Source organism: Pangasianodon hypophthalmus, chromosome 13, assembly GCF_027358585.1.
Source record: "Pangasianodon hypophthalmus isolate fPanHyp1 chromosome 13, fPanHyp1.pri, whole genome shotgun sequence".
Taxonomy (NCBI): Eukaryota; Metazoa; Chordata; class Actinopteri; order Siluriformes; family Pangasiidae; genus Pangasianodon; species Pangasianodon hypophthalmus.
The window spans coordinates 10,144,786-10,164,644 of record NC_069722.1 but is presented as its reverse complement, the minus strand read 5'-3'; the positions used below and the strand labels follow the sequence as shown (position 1 = coordinate 10,164,644).

General features: G+C 39.6%; 1 protein-coding gene across 1 annotated transcript; it reads left to right on the top strand.

Annotated features, from left to right (window-relative positions):
• Positions 1-6,940: 6,940 nt before the first annotated feature.
• nags (N-acetylglutamate synthase) lies at positions 6,941-18,581 on the top strand. The gene is made up of 8 exons (XM_026917099.3): positions 6,941-7,502; positions 8,789-9,075; positions 9,217-9,430; positions 10,572-10,752; positions 13,363-13,402; positions 14,630-14,761; positions 14,921-15,103; positions 17,382-18,581. Exons 1-8 carry the CDS (start codon positions 7,122-7,124, stop codon positions 17,557-17,559), a joined length of 1,596 nt encoding a protein of 531 aa, XP_026772900.2. The 5' UTR covers positions 6,941-7,121; the 3' UTR covers positions 17,560-18,581.
• Positions 18,582-19,859: the final 1,278 nt, after the last annotated feature.

Below are 19,859 nucleotides of genomic sequence, written 5' to 3'. Positions count from 1 at the left end.
ATTCACACAAACACATACCTACATGCAGTAGGTACACATCCAATTCTGAATAGAGAGAACAAACAGGGTCGACCTACACGCTGAATTCCTCTTCAGTGCCATCTCCAATTGATATGATTCACCTGTGTTTATCATTACATCATATCCAGTTGCTGTTGGATGAACATAGGCTAAGTGCAGGATGTCTAAACATCCTCTTGTTAACTCTATTTAGTAATTACATGTCTGAGTGAAGAGATGGGGCCTGCAGGGTCCTGGAGATCCGCCTATTCCCTTGTCCCTAATAATCTACATCCTGTGCAAGCACCAAAAAGATAACTGGAATAAATGTGCTAGAAGGTTAAAGCCCTCCCTGTCTTACAATCTAAACTAAAATAAGACTCAATTTGTCATCTTATTTGCTGTTAACAAATGGCTTAAATTTTTTTTTTTTTTTTTGTGGAACCAGGAACCACAGCACCACCAACAGTTTTAAGTAAAAATACACAGACTGCTATGATGTAGAGGCTGGGGCTGATTTCTCTCTAGCCCAGGCTGTAGATTCACAAAGCACTATTGTTAACAATCGTGTTAAATGATTAACTATGGTGATACACCCTCTAGATTTCACGTGCATTAGAGTTCATTTATTTAAATCTGCTTCACTGACACATCCATAACACACATCCATAATCAACAGTGACCGAGAAGACGCGCATGAAATACAATAGCGGGTGGAATAAACATGAACGAGGTGGATTACCATCAGCTCCATCGCTGACTTTTCAAAATGTCCTTGGAGGAGAAACTGGAAGTAAATACACAAAGCAATACATTGTCCAACCAAAGTACAAATTACACAGACAAACAGAAGAACCATATGTTTTGTATGGTTTCAAGATTGAAGAACTGTTTGATCATGCACAAGCTTGTACAAGTTTGTTTGTTCTCACAAATGATGCATTAAAAAAAAAGATAAATAAATATAAAAAAATAAGAAAACAAGACCAAAGTGTAAAGATTGTGCAATATAATATACTGCAATTGAGAGAAATATATCATAAAAATCTGTCATAAAAAAAATGTGAAAAATATTAGACATAAGTGGTGATAAGAAAAGATATACAGTAAATGTACTCAGGTCAAATTTACATGCAGTTTAAATGAAAAGAGCTGATGGGAAATGAGAACAGCTCTTCTGTTTACCATACTTGCTTTTTAGAAAATGTTTAAGTGTAATAGTCTTATACCTATGATAAGAGCCAATACAACGAGGATCCACCATAATAATATATAGTATAAACACTGAGTTACTGAAAGGTAGGAGAATGTTTTTAGCCCTCCCATTCAATATCGTGGCCAGCTATCATTGCTAATGGCCATGCTGTTTTTGTTTGTATCGTCAGCTAAAGCTTGTAAGGCAGCTCATTTGGAGGACCATGAAGATAAATGTTCTCTCTATATATACAGTGCAGGCTGTTTTCACAGCTGTTTCTTCTTCACACATCCTTTTATATCACACATATCGATGTACTGTTTTGGTTCTGCTCCGTAATCTAAGTATGAATTGCAAAAGATGCGAAACCTAGCCAGATTTTTTGTGACTGTTTTGACTTTGCTCATTAGCTTTGTCGTAAAAATAATTTTTGGAAACAATACAAAACACACTGACTTGAGTAAAAGTACTGCTACTGTAGTAATAATTCACTTCTATATAAAAGTAAAAGTAGTGATCAAGAAAATTAGACAAGTAAGTGTAAATAAGTCCTCTGGTGAAAAACTACGTGAGTAATTAATTTTACGAATTACTATTTTAAATGTCCACAATTTACACAAGTAATCCGAAAATGTTCTATATCTAAGGAATGCATTTTTGAACAATTATTCCAGCTAATCATGTGAGCTAAACTGAAGTGAAAACCAATACACTAACACCGAGGTTGGCAGGCTAGCTAACTAGCCAAATGCTGCTGTGGTTTCAGTAAATTTTTTTAGCTTATTTTAATTCTAGCTCATGTTAATTCAAACATGTTTCTAGCTACATAGTTAGTGGTCTAGCAAAGATGCCTCTTACACATTATGCTGAGCATTACCCATAGGCTATAGCACTTAGATATACACTATATGGCCAAAAGTTTGTGGACACCTGACCATCACACACCATATAGTGTATATCTGAGTGCTATAGCTAATGGGTAACGCTCAGGATAATATATAGTGTATTTAAAGCAACAGGTAATCATACAAAACATTGAGTTTAATATAGACATTTAATATGGTAAAACATCAAAATATCCGACTAGCTAGTCCTTCTCTCTCAGCTAGCTAATTTCTTAACTGTACATGTTTCTGCATGTTGGATATTGTGCTGTGAAATTCTGACATCTCCATGAATTTTGGCTAGCATAATTTGCAGATCATTATCACACTGCTCCCATTTAAAACTGAAGATTCCTGAGAAAATGGACCAGGGATGCTCATCTGTCTCCACTGTCTCAGACATTGCTGCTGCTGACGAAGAATTTGGCACCTGAAGTGTAGAGTTTCTGCAGGAAACTGGTTTAATGCATTGTTTTGTTGTTGTTGTTGTTGTTGTTGTTGTTTCTCTTTAACAGTGATCAAATATATAATGAAGCTGATTTTTTTTTAATTCAATAAAAGTTCAAAATAATATGATTTAATTACACTCAATTGCACTTTAATTACACTGTTTCCATGAACCATGTACTCAGTTACTGCAATGAGAGAACATCTAGTTTGTTCATTTACACTCCCGATAAATATGCGGTGCCTTCTGTCCTTTGGCAAAGAGGTCTTTACCTACAATTGTGTCTTCTTGTGAGTTTCTTCTGAAGGAGTTCGTAGTGTACCTGCTAATTTCCTTCACTACCATGTTGCCACATGCAACATGATTCATCTTCCAAAAACATGATTTCACAGAATATGTTCAGAACATGCATTTATACCTGCCATGCTTTCACGTCCCAAGTGTGGTAGTCATGTAGGCAGCTTATTTTCATTCCTCCTTATTTTATGGTGCTAGGTGACTCTTTTGCTAAATCTTTCAGAGCTGGTGAGTGGGTGAGTGTGAGAACAATATGTGCCTACATTCGTCGCCAAGTAGCCTCATGGGACAGGAGGAGAACAGAGTGAGCCGCTTTGCTCTCCTCTGCTGTATGTGGGAATAGACATGGCTCCGCCTCTGTCTCTGTAGGTGGCCGATGCCAAAAAACACACAGCAAAAAATAAACCTCCAGTGAATTCAGGACATTTCGATTCTCTAACCAAAGTAAACAGAGCTTGATTTGATGTGTTTCTATATTTGCTCTGTCACACAACAGAATATGCAGAAGTCCAGAGTGGGTTCTGTGTCCTACTGCAGTCTGAAGAACACGGCACAAAGCGTTCTCAGACCTCTGGTTGCTTGTTTTCCTTTCTACTCCATTCTGACTCATCTTCTAGCCTCTGAGTGGATCAATCAGCTTGTCCTCATCAAGACTGCTAAAAATAGGTATCATGATTGGTGCTGCCAGAGGAGAAGGTTTAAACAATGGTGCAAACCTTTCTCACCACATCCTACACAGAGTTCTTGGTTATATAAAGCCAAGGTGGTTCTAGGCCATTAATTCAAATTTCTTTGTAGAGGGTTTTTAATCAATAAATAAGCCAGAGGCAGCAGTGGCGAGGGTGACAAGAGGAAGAAACCTTGAGAAGAGCCAGATTCAAAAGGGAACCCATCCTCTTCTGGGTGGGATTATAAAGAATTACTCTTCTACAATTGTATTCTATAAAGTCAATCAGCACTAAGTGCGAGAAGATGTTCAGTAAGTCTTTATGATTACAGCAGCAGTTCTTAGGTACAAGTCTAAAGTACTCAGGTGAGATTATCCACTGAAGCAAGGGTAAGACTTGGGCATAAACTGTTTTTGGGAAGTGAAACCTTGGCTGCAAGCATAATGCTATTTTCTACACAACGAGACTAAATTCTGTGGATATTAACTATAAAAACAAATACTAAAGTTACGGCAAATGTTGGATCATGTTCAAGTAACATCCTAATTTTAGATCATAGAATTGAATACATGTTGATTTTTATATATCTTTATATAAATCTGTATTTTTGCCCTTGTTTTTTACCTCGTCATTTTAGAGGGAACTTTTAGAGTGGAATTGTGTTAGTATTACAGGCTATACACAATATTTCTCAACATATATCTCATAAAAGTGTTATGAAAAAAATCACTATGACGCAGAGCGAATAAAATACAAGAATGGTGTCATTTTTATTTATTCTTGGTAGATCAGGTTATGCTATTGATTGGGATGGTAGACGTCAACAACACTCCACACAGTACCATTCTGCCATCTGCTGCTCACATCTGTACCGTGCATCTACAACATGTTCCCTAATTCAGCATCCAAACCAGTGTGATTGAATGTTTCTACTGTGTCAATGAGAGGCGTTTTTAAATAATTTGAAACACTAATACACAGTATACATAAATTACCATATTGAGGAAATTTACTATTAAACAAATGCAATTTTAACTACATGTATATGCTACTTCATAATAAAGGTTGGCCTGAAAACGGGAGTCAGAAGAGGGTATAAAATCTTTTGCTCATTTCTGAAACATTAAAATTGCTTTGGCAGTTGGTCAGAAATCCCAGTCAATCATAATCTGAAAAGCTAAATAAGAAACTACACAACAGTGCAAATGAAAGACAAGAATGAATTTCTAACTGTAGGCCACAACAGTAGGTCTTCATCTGCTTTTGCAGCAAAAGTCATACTCTTAGGAGACGCTTAAAGCTGTGTTTAATTAAATTCAATTCAATTTTATTTGTATAGCACTTTTAACAATGGAAATTGTCACAAAGCAGCTTTACAGAAATAAATACATTCAAATTAATTGAAATCAAAATAAATTGTAAATGTGTGGGTTTATCCCTAATGAGCAAGCCAGAGGCGACTGTGGCAAAGAAAAACTCCCTGAGACGATATAAGGAAGAAACCTTGAGAGGAGCCAGACTCGGAAAGGAACCCATCCTCATCTGGGTGACACCGGATAGTGCGTTTATAAATAAATCCCTTCTGTAACTGTGTACTACAAATGGACAAATTGTGCAATTGTGTAACCAGGAAATTCATTACAGTGTTCACATGAAGTCTGGTTTGTTTAAACCTATCCACTGTCCACTGATGGAGATGTTTACGCTTCTTCTTCATTTCTTGGCTGCTCCTGTTAGGGGTTGCCTCAGCAGATCATCCATCTCCACCTCATTCTGTCCTCTGAATCTTCCTCTGTCACACCAACCAGCTGCATATCCTCCCTCACCACATGCATAAACCTCTTCCTTGGTCTTCCTCTTCTCCTTCTGCCATACCCCGTATACCTCTTCTGCACATGCCCAAACCAAGTCTCACCTCTCTCACTTTGTCTCCAAACCATTCTACCTACACTGTCCTTCTAACATACTTGTTTCTAATCCTGTCCATCCTTGTCACTCCCAGTGAAAATCGCAGCATCTTCAACTCTGCCAATTCCAGCTTCGCCTCCTGTCTTTTTGCCAGCACCACCGCCTCCAAACCAAACAACATAGTCTGACTACAGTCTTATAAACTTTCCCTTTCACGCTTGCAGATTCCCTTCTATCCCAAATCACTCCTGCCACTCTTCTCCACCCTGCCTGCACTCTCTTCTTCACGTCTCTACCACACTCTCCATTACTTTGGACAGTTGACCCCAAGTATTTAAACTCATCCACCTTCACCACCTCTACTCCTTGCTACCTCACCTTTCCGTCACCCTCCCTCTCATTCACGCTCACGTCTTGCTCCTACTGTTTTCATTCCCCTTCTCTCCAGTGCGTACCACCACCTCTCCAGGTTCATCTCAACCTGTTCCCTACTCTCATTACAGATCACAGTGTCATCCGTGAACATCATAGTCCATGGGGACTCCTGTCAGATCTCATCCGTCAACCTGTCCATCACCATTGCAAACAAGAAAGGGCTAAGAGCCGATCCTTGACGCAATCCCATCTCCACCTTGAACCAGTCCGTCATTTCTACTGCACACCTCACCGCTGTCACACTGTCCTCATACATACCCTGTACCACCCCCACGTACTTCTCTGCCACTCCCGATTTCCTCATACAGTACCACAACTCCTCTCTCGGCACCCTGCCGTACGCTTTGAAGGCTGTATTCACTGAGAAATGAAAATGATTAAGGATTTTACATCTCATCTCAATGTCTTATCATTAATTTCACACTCACACATGACAGTAATGGCCCTCTGAGGTGTCCTTATTGCTTTGTGGTAATAATTACAATATTACAAGGTAATAATATGCACAATTTTTACTCCATACAATTCTTACTCCATATTCTGAGCTATAGCTTTATTGCACTGATTCTCTGTTTATTTTAGAACTGCTTTTAATTTTACTATGACAGCCACTTATGTAAGGAATAACACACAGCGAGGCATGCTGTTGTAGGAAACTAATCAACACCTTGGTGCTGTGACGTGTCCTGACATGAACACAGCAGACAACACCCAGGAATGTAAGGAATTTACTCTCCTGTGGATGAGATTTGCTTCTTTAAAAAGGAAAATGACACATTACACTGACACAATTCGGCTCTCTTTAAAACAAAAAGCATCTAAACCTGTACAGATTTTTAATTTATGTGTATTACACTGTATACTCCTTGCGTGAAGATACATAGGTTTGTTTGTACTTGATGAGATTCATTAACTAAAAAAATCCAGGTATGTGACGTACCATTGAGGAGTGTCCCAAATGCTCACTTGTACACTCTCAAGCCATCGACCACCAGCGCACCGCAGTGCACCAAAGTGCAGCCTTGGAGGAGGAGAGCAGTGCTCAGGGCGCCATTTGGGACAGGGCCAGTGTAGGAACGCTTACTGCAAAAGAGGCGTGGTTACCGGATGTGGCCACGCCTTCGTACAGATGAATTGTTATGTACAACGACTGCGCCTGCTAACGTAGTGCAAGTTAGCATAGCATAGTGTAGAATAGCTTAGCGTAGCAGAGGTGAACATACTGAATTTGACAGCTGGGAGAACCCGGAGTTCGCTTCACTAGACACGGCTTAGTTGACCGACTCATGGCTAAAGTAAACGGCGGGGCGTCTGGCTGTAGGGCTATCGTAATGGCCGGTCAGTTTTTGTCAAAGCCGGCGCCGTCTCTGCCTCTCGCTCAGCCGCAGCAGAACACGGGTCAGCGGAAACTCGCCAAAATTCAGCGGCGCATGCTGTCAGTCACCTCCGCCGTACAGGCTAACAAGATCCCCGTACAGACGCAGCTAGACGCCGCCAGCTTCCTGCCGCTCTCGGAGCGCGGTGTGTGGTCCAACCGCACCATGGTCTACCGGGACGTTAAAGCGTTTCTCAGTGAAGTCGGCGGGGATCCGCGGGAAGCTCGTTACTGGCTGACGCAATTTCAGCGAGCGAATGTGTGTAAAGCGCCTGCTTTCGCCGTTCTGGAGGTGAGCATGCTAACTCCAGTTACAGTGAGCTCAGTAAGCTGACCAACATCAAACTAGCTTCTTCTTCTTCTTCTTCTTCTTCTTAATACAAACTTACACTTTGTAGCTTGGTCTGACCAGCAACCAGCTGCTAAAACACACACTGATCTGGTCAAACTGCTAAGTTAAATGAATGAATTAAATAATGGTATATTCTGGAAGATTGCTTGTCTACACTGTAGTATTAGTAATTCAGAGATCCAGTGGTGGTTCATTTCTAGCAGCACTAACAGCAGGGTTACTGTTTGTCAGGGTCACATCTGTGCTGAGAATGATCCAGCACACACACACACACACACACACACACACACACCATCTGCTCAGCAGTGTGATAGGCTGATGACTGTTCCTTTTTACTGATGGACATGGTAAAGGTGGACTGACAGTTTGTGCACAACAACACACAGATTAAGCAGTAATTGTGTACAGTACACAAGTGCATTTACATGGCAGGCGTACCTGATAAAATGACCAACTAGTATAGCAAGGCTAGAATGATGGCAATAGTAGTAGTATAATTGTTACTGTTTCTCCTTCTACTACTACTAGTAATAATAATAATAATAATCATCATGGTCATCATTTTCAGTTGTTAATTAGTGTTCTTGTTTTTTGATTATGGATACAAATGAACATGACGTGTTATGTGGCATGGATATTAAAGAATTTAAGGAGAACTCCTGCTCAGACACACTTGGTATGAGAATGAAGCTGAACCTGCTTGTAATTCCCTTGTTTTCCTTGAAAATATATAAACAATGTTCACGCATAAGAAAATATTTTCTTTTCACCAACTATTTCCTGAAATTGTCAGTTGTAGTTGAACAAACTGGTGTTCCAGACAACCACAATAATGGTTTTAATGCTCTAATGATTTGCAATATAATCAAATTCTATTTCATAATCATATAAATTTTAAAAACTTCAAAACAAACTGTCTACATGTTTTGCATTCTGAAACACGGTATGCAAATAGACAAATGCTTGAGTCAAGCATTAGCTGCATAACAAAAGCTGGTTTTAATACTTTGCCTTATGTTTTAGGTGAATTGACTATCTTGTGCTGGTTTGGTCAAACATAACGTGATAAAGCATGATGGAAATTTACAGATAATGGGCACTCTTTCGCCAGGATCTATTTACACAGGTGGAAATACAGATAAATACTTGGCTTGAAGAGAAGTGCTTTAATAGCTTACATGTTAGGCACAGCAGAACCTGAATAACATTTCATCTGTTGTGTCCAGATCAACCCGTCAGTGTTCAAGAGCTGTGAGATGGTGCAGAGCCTGGCGTTCGCCTTGTCCTTCCTGCAGCGCATGGATATGAAGACCGTGGTGGTAATGGGGATTCCTCCTGAGCTGATGAAAGAAAACTGTATACCAGATGGACCTGTTTCCTCTGACTGCAGAACTGTACTGATTAAATATTGCCAAGTTCTTGCTGAGGCCTTGCAGCAGAGCTCGGCCAGTGTCATTCCTTTCTTTAGTGCAGAGTCAATGCTGCGACTTCTGGAGCCTCAACACAACAGCAGGTTAACAAGCAAACTCACCAAGATACCTTTTAAACAATCCTAACAGACAAGCATGCATATTCTACTTGGGTCATGAGCAAGTAAGATTTTGAGGCTTATGTGGAAATAGTTCTCAGTTGTTGCTCTCTGTTTGTGTGTTAGTGGTGCTGCCTCCATCATGGTAGACACAACCCTGCTTCAGTGGAGTCTGGACTGCGGTGCCATTCCCCTGGTGTGCCCTGTGGGCTGTGATACAGCTGGCTGCTCCACTCTCCTCAATTCGGTTGACGTCACCGTAGCCATCTCTCGAGCTCTCCAGCCCCTCAAAGTTATGTTCCTGAACAGCTGGGGGGGTCTCCGTAACCAGAACCTAAAGGTAAGCGTAGGTGTGTTAGTGTGATCACCTCACAGTCAACAACTTGATCAGTTTATACTGTCATTTGGTATTGAATCACTGTGAACTTTGTCTTATACTAAGGCCAGCTTTTAATAATTGGATAGTTTACAAAGTAGGACAAATCATTAGCCCAGGTGCCCAGGACAGGCAGATTTCTTATCCGGGCTATTAGTCTGGCTAGAAGAGATATTGATTTTTACTGGGTGGATTAATTACCTTGCACAGATGGCAGGCAAACTTTATAGAATCAGGTGTTTCAAAACATTGACAAAACTGAGCACGGTATATAGGCACCTCATGGTTGAACATATAGAGAGAAATAAAGCTGCTAACCAGACTCAATTAGTATAATATGCAATGCAAAGAGATAACACCAAATCATAGCTTAATTTACTTGCTGATGTTTTGTTGAGGTTGCAAGCACGATGTGTTTCATGACAATATGCTCATTTGTTTCCCTTAGTATGTATTAATGCACGCAACTATTCAATAAAGTTTTCAGGCAACCAAAACATTTACATTTAAGGCATTTTGCAGACGTCTTTATTCAGAGCGCCTTACAGAAGTTCTTTGAAGTCTCTATCAATAAACACATCCTGATACTGGTTCACTAGGTCATGGACTAAGAGTACTGTCAGTTTAAAAAACCCTGTTGACGAGGTCATATAGTAAGAAAAACACACAGACAACACAATTTTTTTTAAGTGCTAATTGAAGTACTTCAGAAAGTGGTAGGTCTTTAGACGTCGTTTGAAGACTGCCAGTGACTCGGCTGTTCGGACATCTAGGGGAAGTTCATTCCACCACCTAGGTGCCAGAACAGAGAACAGAGAGAAGAGTCTTGACATGGGACTTACTTGCCTGGTGGGGTAGATAATACAGTTTTTTTTTTGCTGATATGCCCATCCCTTCAAAAGCAGAGTTATCTACCATAATCACATACACATAACCATACAATCACATTTCATGTACAAGTTAAGCATAGAAATCGCAGAACCATGTCTTTTCCGATCTGCCACTTTTCACTTGTGCTCTTGTTCGTTGTTCCTTTTAGAAAAACAGAAATTTGATAGATTTAGTAAGTTGGTTTGTTGTGTATGTGTGCGTGTGTGTGTTTCAGGTGCTGGGTACCGTGTCTCTGCCGAGTGACCTTCCTCTGTTGTCCTCAGCTGAGTGGCTGTGTGCGTTGGAGCGCAGGCTGGTCAGCGCTATCGCTCACCTCCTCAACCAGCTCTCCCCAGAGAGCTCAGCAGTCATCACTTCAGCTAACACTCTGCTCACTGAGCTCTTCAGTCATAAAGGTGAGATACGCACATACACAGTTTACTTTCATATTTTCTTAGCCAGATTAATCAGTAATCTGTTGAGAGATTTAAGAGAGTAGTGCCATGTTTGTGCATTTTAAGGAGGGTTATTGGTTGCAAGGTAAAACAACATGTACAGAGACATGGATCATACAGCTAGCTGTTTAGTTATATAGCTTGTAATTTAACAACATTTTTACATCACTGACATTGCAACAATCCATTTTAAAATAATGAAGGGTATTGCAATTATTCAGATGCAAGCTCCAACCCACACAACAGTGCTTTATGTTTTCAGAACCAGATATAAAATTAAGAAACCTCTCTGTCAGTTCTTAAATGTATTTAAGATATTAAATTTTTAAGCATTACTACGGTATTAAGCATACTAGGAAATGAGGACTAATATGCCAGATAGGAATTTTATTTGACTACAACTGCATGTTTTCACTTACAGAACTTTGCATACATTAGGTCCTACCTCACTATAGAGCTGACTTTTTGTCTTAAATGTATTTCCCTTATCAGACACTCACTTTATTACCAGTGGAAAAGAATATTTCAAGTCTTTTGTTCCAGATTGACTAAGTATTTATTTAACTATATTGTATTGCATTGTACTTAGCCTTTTTTTATTATTTATGTTATCTGTGTCTTTTTTTTGCTCATACTGTAAATGTTTTTTTTTTTTCTTCATTTGCTAAGGTAAGTGTCTAATTCCACAAAATGTACAGTGCATCCGTAAAGTATTCACAGCGCTTCACTTTTTCCACATTTTGTTATGTTACAGCCTTATTCCAAAATGGATTAAATTCATTATTTTCCTCAAAATTCTACAAACAATACCCCATAATGACAACGTGAAAGAAGTTTGTTTGAAATCTTTGCAAATTTATTAAAAATAAAAAATGAAAAAAATCAGATGTACATAAGTATTCACAGCCTTTGCCATGACACTCAGAATTGAGCTCAGGAGCATCCTGTTTCTACTGATCATCCTTGAGATGTTTCTACAACTTGATTGGAGTCCACCTGTGGTAAATTCAGTTGATTGGACATGATTTGGAAAGGCACACACCTGTCTATATAAGGTCCCACAGTTAACAGTGTATGTCAGAGCACAAACCAAGCCATGAAGTCCAAGGAATTGTCTGAAGACCTCTGAGACAGTATTGTATCGAGGCACAGATCTGGGGAAGGGTACAGAAAAATTTCTGCAGCATTGAAGGTCCCAATGAGCACAGTGGCCTCCATCATCTGTAAATGGAAGAAGTTTGGAACCACAGGACTCTTCCTAGAGCGGGCCGCCTGGGCAAACTGAGCGATCGGGGGAGAAGGGCCTTAGTCAGAGAAGTGACCAAGAACCCAATGGTCACTCTGACAGAGCTCCAGTGTTTCTCTGTGGAGAGAGGAGAACCTTCCAGAAGAGCAACCATTTCTGCAGCACTCCTCCAATCAGGCCTGTATGGTAGAGTGGCCAGACGGAAGCCATTTCTCAGTAAAAGGCACATGATTGAACTCTTTGGCCTGAATAGCAAGCGTCATGTCTGGAGGAAACCAGGCACCGCTCATCTCCTGGCCAATACCATCCCTACTGTGAAGCATGGTGGTGGCAGCATCATGCTGTGGGGATGTTTTTCAGCGGCAGGAACTGGGAGACTCGTCAGGATCAAGGGAAAGATGAATGCAGCAATGTACAGAGACATCCTTGATGAAAACCTTCTCCAGAGCGCTCTGGACCTCAGACTGGGGCGAAGGTTCATCTTCCAACAGGACAACGACCCTAAGCACACAGCCAAGATAACAAAGGAGTGGCTACGGGACAACTCTGTGAATGTCCTTGAGTGGCCCAGCCAAAGCCCAGACTTGAACCCGATTGAACATCTCTGGAGAGATCTGAAAATGGCTGTGCACTGATGCTCCCCATCCAACCTGATGGAGCTTGAGAGGTCCTGCAAAGAAGATTGGGAGAAACTGCCCAAAAATAGGTGTGCCAAGCTTGTAGCATCATACTCAGACTTGAGGCTGTAATTGCTGCCAAAGGTGCTTCAACAAAGTATTGAGCAAAGGCTGTGAATACTTATGTACATGTGATTTTTTTTTTTTTTTCATTTTTTATTTTTAATAAATTTGAAAAGATTTCAAACAAACTTCTTTCACGTTGTCATTATGGGGTATTGTTTGTAGAATTTTGAGGAAAATAATGAATTTAATCCATTTTGGAATAAGGCTGTAACATAACAAAATGTGGAAAAAGTGAAGCGCTGTGAATACTTTCCGGATGCACTGTAAATGTATGCTGAGTGAACTGTAACAGATATGCTGTAAATGAACTGGCTATTTTTAGAGGAAAGGGAAAGGTCAGCGACTCTCATAGCTGTAGCAGTGAGCTGGTTGACCTCCATCCTTTTTTATTTTTTTAATGCATGACTTCCTAGTAAAGCTATTAATTTAGTTGCAGTGTTAAACCCTTATCTTGAAACCCTTGAAACTGAGGGTTTGGAATGTCAGTTTCTTACGTACATGCATAGTAGAGCATATCTAATGCACTTTTGCTGAAGTGGTTTGAGTCATAGTTCATTGAAAATGTAATTTTATCTTTTTCAGGTTCTGGCACCATGTTCAAAAATGGAGATCCCATTCACAAGTATGAGATTATAATTTTATTCATTTTAATGAGGACTTCTTGACTACTACTTACCCAAAACAAGATTTTCTAAATTTAAATAGACAGTACTATATAATCTTTTATTAAGCATAATTATTTGTGCAAAACCTTTGCAATTGGAAAATACCAAATCCAAGCATAAACAGGTTTTCAAGCATACAACAAGTTTTGTAAATGTATTTTTAAAGGAAAGCCTAAATATCATAAGTATTCAGACCATTTTACTCATTACTTTGATGCACTTTGGCAGTCTCAATGGGTTTGATGCTACAAGCTTGAAAAACTTGTATTTGGGTATCTTCCTCTTGAGTACTGTCAGATTGGATGGGGAACATTGCTATACTGCTGTTTTTAGGTCTGTCCAGAGATGTGTCTTGACTGTGACTAGACTCAAAGATGTATTTTGGTCCACTAGCAGCTGTACTGTAGAGTTGGAAGTGGTGCCTGGTTTCCTTCAGATGTAATTCTTAGAATTCAGGGCAATGTTTCAATTTTGGTTTAATCAGACCATAGAGTCATGTTTCTTTTGGCTTGAGACTCCATTAGGTGCCTTGTGGCAAATGCCAAACAAGTCATCATGTGATTTTTACTGAGGAATGGCTTCTTTCTGGCCCAGTATATCCTGTTCTAATTAGTGCAGTCGTGCAGAGATGGCTGTCATTCTTTTATGTTCTCCAATCCCCATGCAGGATCTCAAGAGTTCTCAATGCTAAAATATGTTTTCCATTTAAGAATAATGGAGACTGGAGTGTTCTTCAAAGCTGCATTTCCCTTCTACAGATCAGTGCAGAAACACTATCCTCTATGGACAAATCATTAGACTTAATGACTCGTTCTTTGCTGTGTCATTAATTCACACTGTCAGCTGTGGGGCTTTATATAAACAGAAGTGGCCCTTCTCAAGTCATGTCCCTTCCACTTAAACCTTAATTAATGAACTCTTAAAGATCATTACTGGGAATGGGATGAGCAGTTTCAAGTGTCATTGCATCTGGTCTTAATAGGAGTGATATTTCAGTTTGTTTTAATTTACAAAACCTTGTGAAAACCTGTAATAGTGAATCATGGTAATTCCCAACATCTGGGTGAATACTTTCTGAATGTACTGCAAGTATATATAGTTGAAGAAATGTATTAGGGACTAGGTGAGCCTGACCTTAGAGGACACTGTCGACATTTTATGAGATGATTATCACTTTCTGTCAGGTACAGCAGCCTTGAGGGCATAGACTTTGACCGTCTCCTGGCTCTGATTAACAAATCATTTGGGAAGACACTACATGAAGACTACATCAGCTCTCTTAAGGAAAGACTTCATTCCATCTATCTGTCAGAAGGGTAACATCACCTTTACTTGCAACCTCAGACTTTTGTTCAAATATGCTGTACACACGGGTAAAGCAGTGTGTCTTTTAGTCAGTAAAAGAGCTTTATTTATGTAGCAGAATGAATTTTCTGCGAGTAGTACTATGTTGTGACCTGCTTCCTGCTCCTCAGGTACAGTGCAGTAGCCATCATCACCTCTGAGCCAGTCAGCAGTGGGATTCTGTATCTGGATAAATTTGTGGTGAGTGACAATAAACAGGGCCAGGGCACCAGTCAGATCCTCTGGGAGTGTATTCGCCAGGACCTGGGCAAGCTCTTCTGGAGATCCCGCGCGAGTAATCGCATCAACCCTTGGTGAGTTAGAGACAACAAACACACACAGACACGCACACAACCCAGTGTATTGTTAAAGTCTCTGATATTTTCTGAATGGGATGTATTTGCTTTACCAAACCTTCTCTCTCAAAAATAAGGGTACCAAACTGTACCTTTCTTTGTCGTTGGGGTGGTACCACCAAGGATACATTTTTCGTACCTTTAGTATGTACAAGTGAAACGAACATGAATACACACTGCCTGGCCAAAAAAAAATCACTGTTTAGATTTTAGGCAAATACATGAGAGTCTATGAATGGATCATTATTAGAGTGATTATAATGTTTCTAGCATGTTATATGTTTGGCAACAGTTCTTTTAATCTTAAAAGATGAAGTGTGTAGCTTTTTGGGATGTGCTGGAGGAGACTTTACAGAGTGCTCACCTCTTTCATTGTCAATACAAGATCTTGACCCAAAACTGATGCACCGCTTGATGGAAATAAATGTTGTGATGTTGTTTCCATCAAGAGGTGCATCAATTTTTGGTCAAGATCTTGTACTTACAATGAAAGAGGTGAGCACTCTGTAAAGTCTCCTCCAGCACATCCCAAAGACTTTCACTGAGGTTAAGGTCAGGACTCAGAGGTGCCAATTCATGTGTGAAAATGATTCTTTATGCTCTCTGAACCATTCTTTCACAATTTTAACCCTGATGAATCTTGGCAGTGTCATCCTGGAATATGGCCATGATACGTCTTTCTACATGGTTATTAAAGAACTAAAAAGATACACACTTCATCTTTTAAGATTAAAAGAACTGCTGCCAAACATATAACATGCTAGAAACATTATAATCATTCTAATAATGATCCGTTCATAGACTCTTATGTATTTGCCTATTAAAATCTAAACAAAGACTATTTTTTTTTCGGCCGGGCAGAAAAAAAAACACACATACACACACACATACTGCCCGGCCGAAAAAAAAAAGTTTAATATATAGAGATTTAATATATACATACTCATATATATTATATATTATATTATATTATATTATATTATATTATATTACATTACATTACATTACATTACATTACATTATAGTGTACCTTTAAATTCATTCATCTACAGTAACCGCTTTATCCTGGTCAGGGTTACAGTGGATCCAGAATCTCCAAGGTGGGAGAATTCACCTTGACTGGGACAGCAGTCCATTGCAGGGCAACATGCATTCACACATATGGGCAAATTAGTGTAGCCAGCCTGCCTGACTGCATGTTTTTGGGAGGTGGGAGGAAACTAGAGAACCCGGAGGAAACCCATGCAACCATAGTGAGAACATGTGAAACTCCACACAGACAGTAACCCAAGCTCAGGATCGAACCAGGGACCCTGGAGCTGTGTACGGTTTGCCACTTTGATGCCTAATATATAATTTGTTATTCATGATTTATACTAGTACAAAAGAATATTTTAATAAAATGTAGTCTATTTGTGAGTTAATTGTTAATCCAGCAAACACAGTTGGCATTTGATTTCCCTTTGGTTACTTTCATTTCATTTCATAATTTCATAACATTCTGGAAACCTTCTTTTGGTTAACAAACTCGGCGCTGTTCCTGAAACATCGTAGATGCCACAGTAGTCCATTGCAGCACATGAAGCACACACACATTCACACGTTCATTTACACATAGGGATAAACTGTCATAGCCAGTCCACTGCCATGCTGTTTTTGGGGAGTGGGAGGAAACCAGAAAACCTGGAGGAAACCCACATGGACACAGTTAGAACATGTGAAACTCCAGACAGACAGTAACCTGAGTGCAGGATCGAACCAGGTGTGTGACACAAGGCAGTGCTACCCACTGCGCCGCTCTAATAATAATTTAAAGTACATAATTGGGCCTTAAGGACCACTGATGCACTTTTTAAAGCTTTAGTCAAAAAGCTAATTAATGGTACATAACCTGCACCTTCTTAAGTAAAAAAAAAACATACTAAAGGTATAGAAGATGTACCCCTGATGGTACCACCCCAGTGACAACGAAAGGAGGAGTCTGGTACGTTTATTTTTGAGAGTGGGAACAGTCCATCTGATTTAATGAATGAACGTAAAGTCACTGTAGCAGCACATTGTTTAAAGACGCTCTACTGTTCAGTTTGTATCCAGGTAGTGTGTATAAAGAACTTGGGATGAGGGAGACTAACAAGCATAGAATTTTAGTTCAGTTTTTCCTGTTTACATTTTTTCTTCTTACTTTTACTCTTCTGTTCAATCTGCACTCCAGCACTTCTCAAATTTTATGCCTCAGGTACTTCAAGCACTGTGACGGCAGCTTCGTCAATGGCCGCTGGATCGTGTTCTGGTTCGGCCTGTCAGATATCCGTGAGTCATACGAGCTGGTCGAGTATGCCAAGCAACTCCCAGATTCGTTCTGCCAAACCTCAGAGAGTGACGCGTCTAACCAGCAGGCGCCCGCTGGGTCTTAAACACACCTACTGCATTTCACGCCCTGGATTTCAGCATAGGCATGCTTATGTGCCTTTTCCCATGACATCGATGTATGCCCATTATTTTTAAAGCTTGGGGTTGCTGAGAGTGGCTTCCGACTTGTGTTTGCTAGTTTTCATTCTGATTTGATTTTAGGTGAGGTTCATCCATTCTGGCAGCCCTGCTGTTACACGGCAGGTGTACATGACATTATACAGGACATTCAGCTGAAAATACAAGGCAGTAAAATTCCTTATTAAAATGTTTACAGTATAAGCTCTAGCAGATGGTGTCAGTGGTACACTGGGGAACTGTTCACCATTTGTGGATTACGAAACTGTAGCACTTCTTCTGATTTTTTTTATGATGATATTTTGATATTTAAAAGGTCAAGGCAGACAGTTATGACAGACTTATTAATAGCTATTTCTTAGGTTTGACAGTCACTTAAGTCACTAATTTGGTCAACTACAAAGTCTGATAATCAGGCTGGATGTAATGTAAATTACAAAGCATTGTTGGAAAATGATTTTATAATTTTGGGTAGGGAAAATGTACTCATTACGTTTACATTACTGTATTGTGAGCCATACAGTATTGTGATGCCTACTGGGCCTACGGTAGATTGTTTTTTTCCTCAGCATTTTCCTGAATTTCCTTCACACAGGAACATTGGGCTAAAGTGCTGTAATCTTATTGTGTGTGATTTTTCACATGTGAATCTGGAGACAATCGAGGACTATTTGCAAGCACCATGAAGTCATGAAGCTGAACATCAAATTTAATTTGGACATTTTATCTAGGCCCAAAAGGTATTATGAAACCTGTACACAGATACTTGATGAGCTGGTTTTCTAACGTATAACGTTCTGATGGTTTTACTTTAACTTTTTTAGGGTAGGTTTTGGAGCAAGGGTTAGCACATTTGTGTGCTAGTGTTATGGAGTGGTGTGTGTGAATTGTAAAAATTACAATAAAATCAATAAAAGGTTTCAGTTGAATTCTTTGATATGAAATGAAATGTGGGGTTTAAACCAGTATTTTTTGAGAACAACAAGTATTGATTTGGACCTAAAATAATTATTTAAATTAATTCACAAAAAAAATATTGTGATTGGACCGGATTAATCCAGTCCTATTGGATTTATGTAATCAATCCATCCATTTTTCTGTACCGCTTATCCTACACAGGGTTGTGGGAAGCCTAGAGCCTATCGCAGGGACTTGGTGCACAAGCCAGAGGACACCCTGGACAGGGTGTCAACCCATCACAGGGCACAACTGTGCACGCGCACACACACACACCCATTTATGGACAGTTTAGAGATGCCAATCAGCACAGATGGGGAGGAAACCATCGAAGCACAGGGATAACATTAACACTCCACACACAGGGCAGAGGTGGGAATCAAATCAAATAATATATAATACAGTGTATTAATAATGTAATATAATAATATAAAACTAAAAAAATCTACACAATATTCACACACATGCAAAATTATACTAACATGTTCATTTGCATGTTTCAACAAGACTTCTAAAATTAGTTTTGCTCAAAGCCATCTTCACCATGAACATTAATTTTTGTTCTGGATTAATGTTCAGACCACTGTTTGAAGGGTAAAACATTTTGACCCACTAAAATTTTTATCACAAATTTTATTCCACTAGAGTTTGGAGAGTGGCTGTGGGGATTTGTGCTCATTCAGCCCCAAGAGCATTAGTGAGATCAGGAAGTGATGTCAGCCGAGGAGGTCTGGGGTGCAGTCGGCATTCCAGTTCATCCAAAAAGTGTTGAGGTCAGGGATCTGTCCAGGACACTCAAGTTCTTCCACTCCAAACTTGGCAGACCATGTCTTCATGGAGCTCGCTTTGTGCACAGGGGCATTGCCATGCTTGAACAGGTCTGGGCCTCTTAGTTCCAGTGAAGGAAAATTGTCATGCTACAGTGTTACAGAGACATCCTACACTATTGTGTGCTTTTAACTTTGTGGCATCAGTTTGGGGAACATTTTAGCCATATAATGTACATCCAATATAATTTGTTACATATATGTACAGCACAGAAATGCTTACACAGTACATTACAGCACCTAAACATTAAACATTGGTTCTCCAAAATATAAGTGATCAATCTGTATAATTTGAGCATGCAATGAACTAATTGTGCGTACTGATGTTTGTTATTCATTCTTTGCTTTAATAGTTAATGTCAAGCAATGAAATGTAAAGGTTGAGATCTCTGACCACTAGAGAGCAGCACTGACTCATGAATAACCACAAGCTGGCAATACAG

Coding starts and splice junctions, on each gene's coding strand:
- nags (XM_026917099.3), top strand. CDS start 7,122: ATGGCTAAAGTAAACGGCGGGGCGTCTGGCTGTAGGGCTATCGTAATG. Junction 9,431..10,571: donor TCCGTAACCAGAACCTAAAG/GTAAGCGTAGGT, acceptor TGTGTGTTTCAG/GTGCTGGGTACCGTGTCTCT. Junction 14,762..14,920: donor TCCATCTATCTGTCAGAAGG/GTAACATCACCT, acceptor CCTGCTCCTCAG/GTACAGTGCAGTAGCCATCA.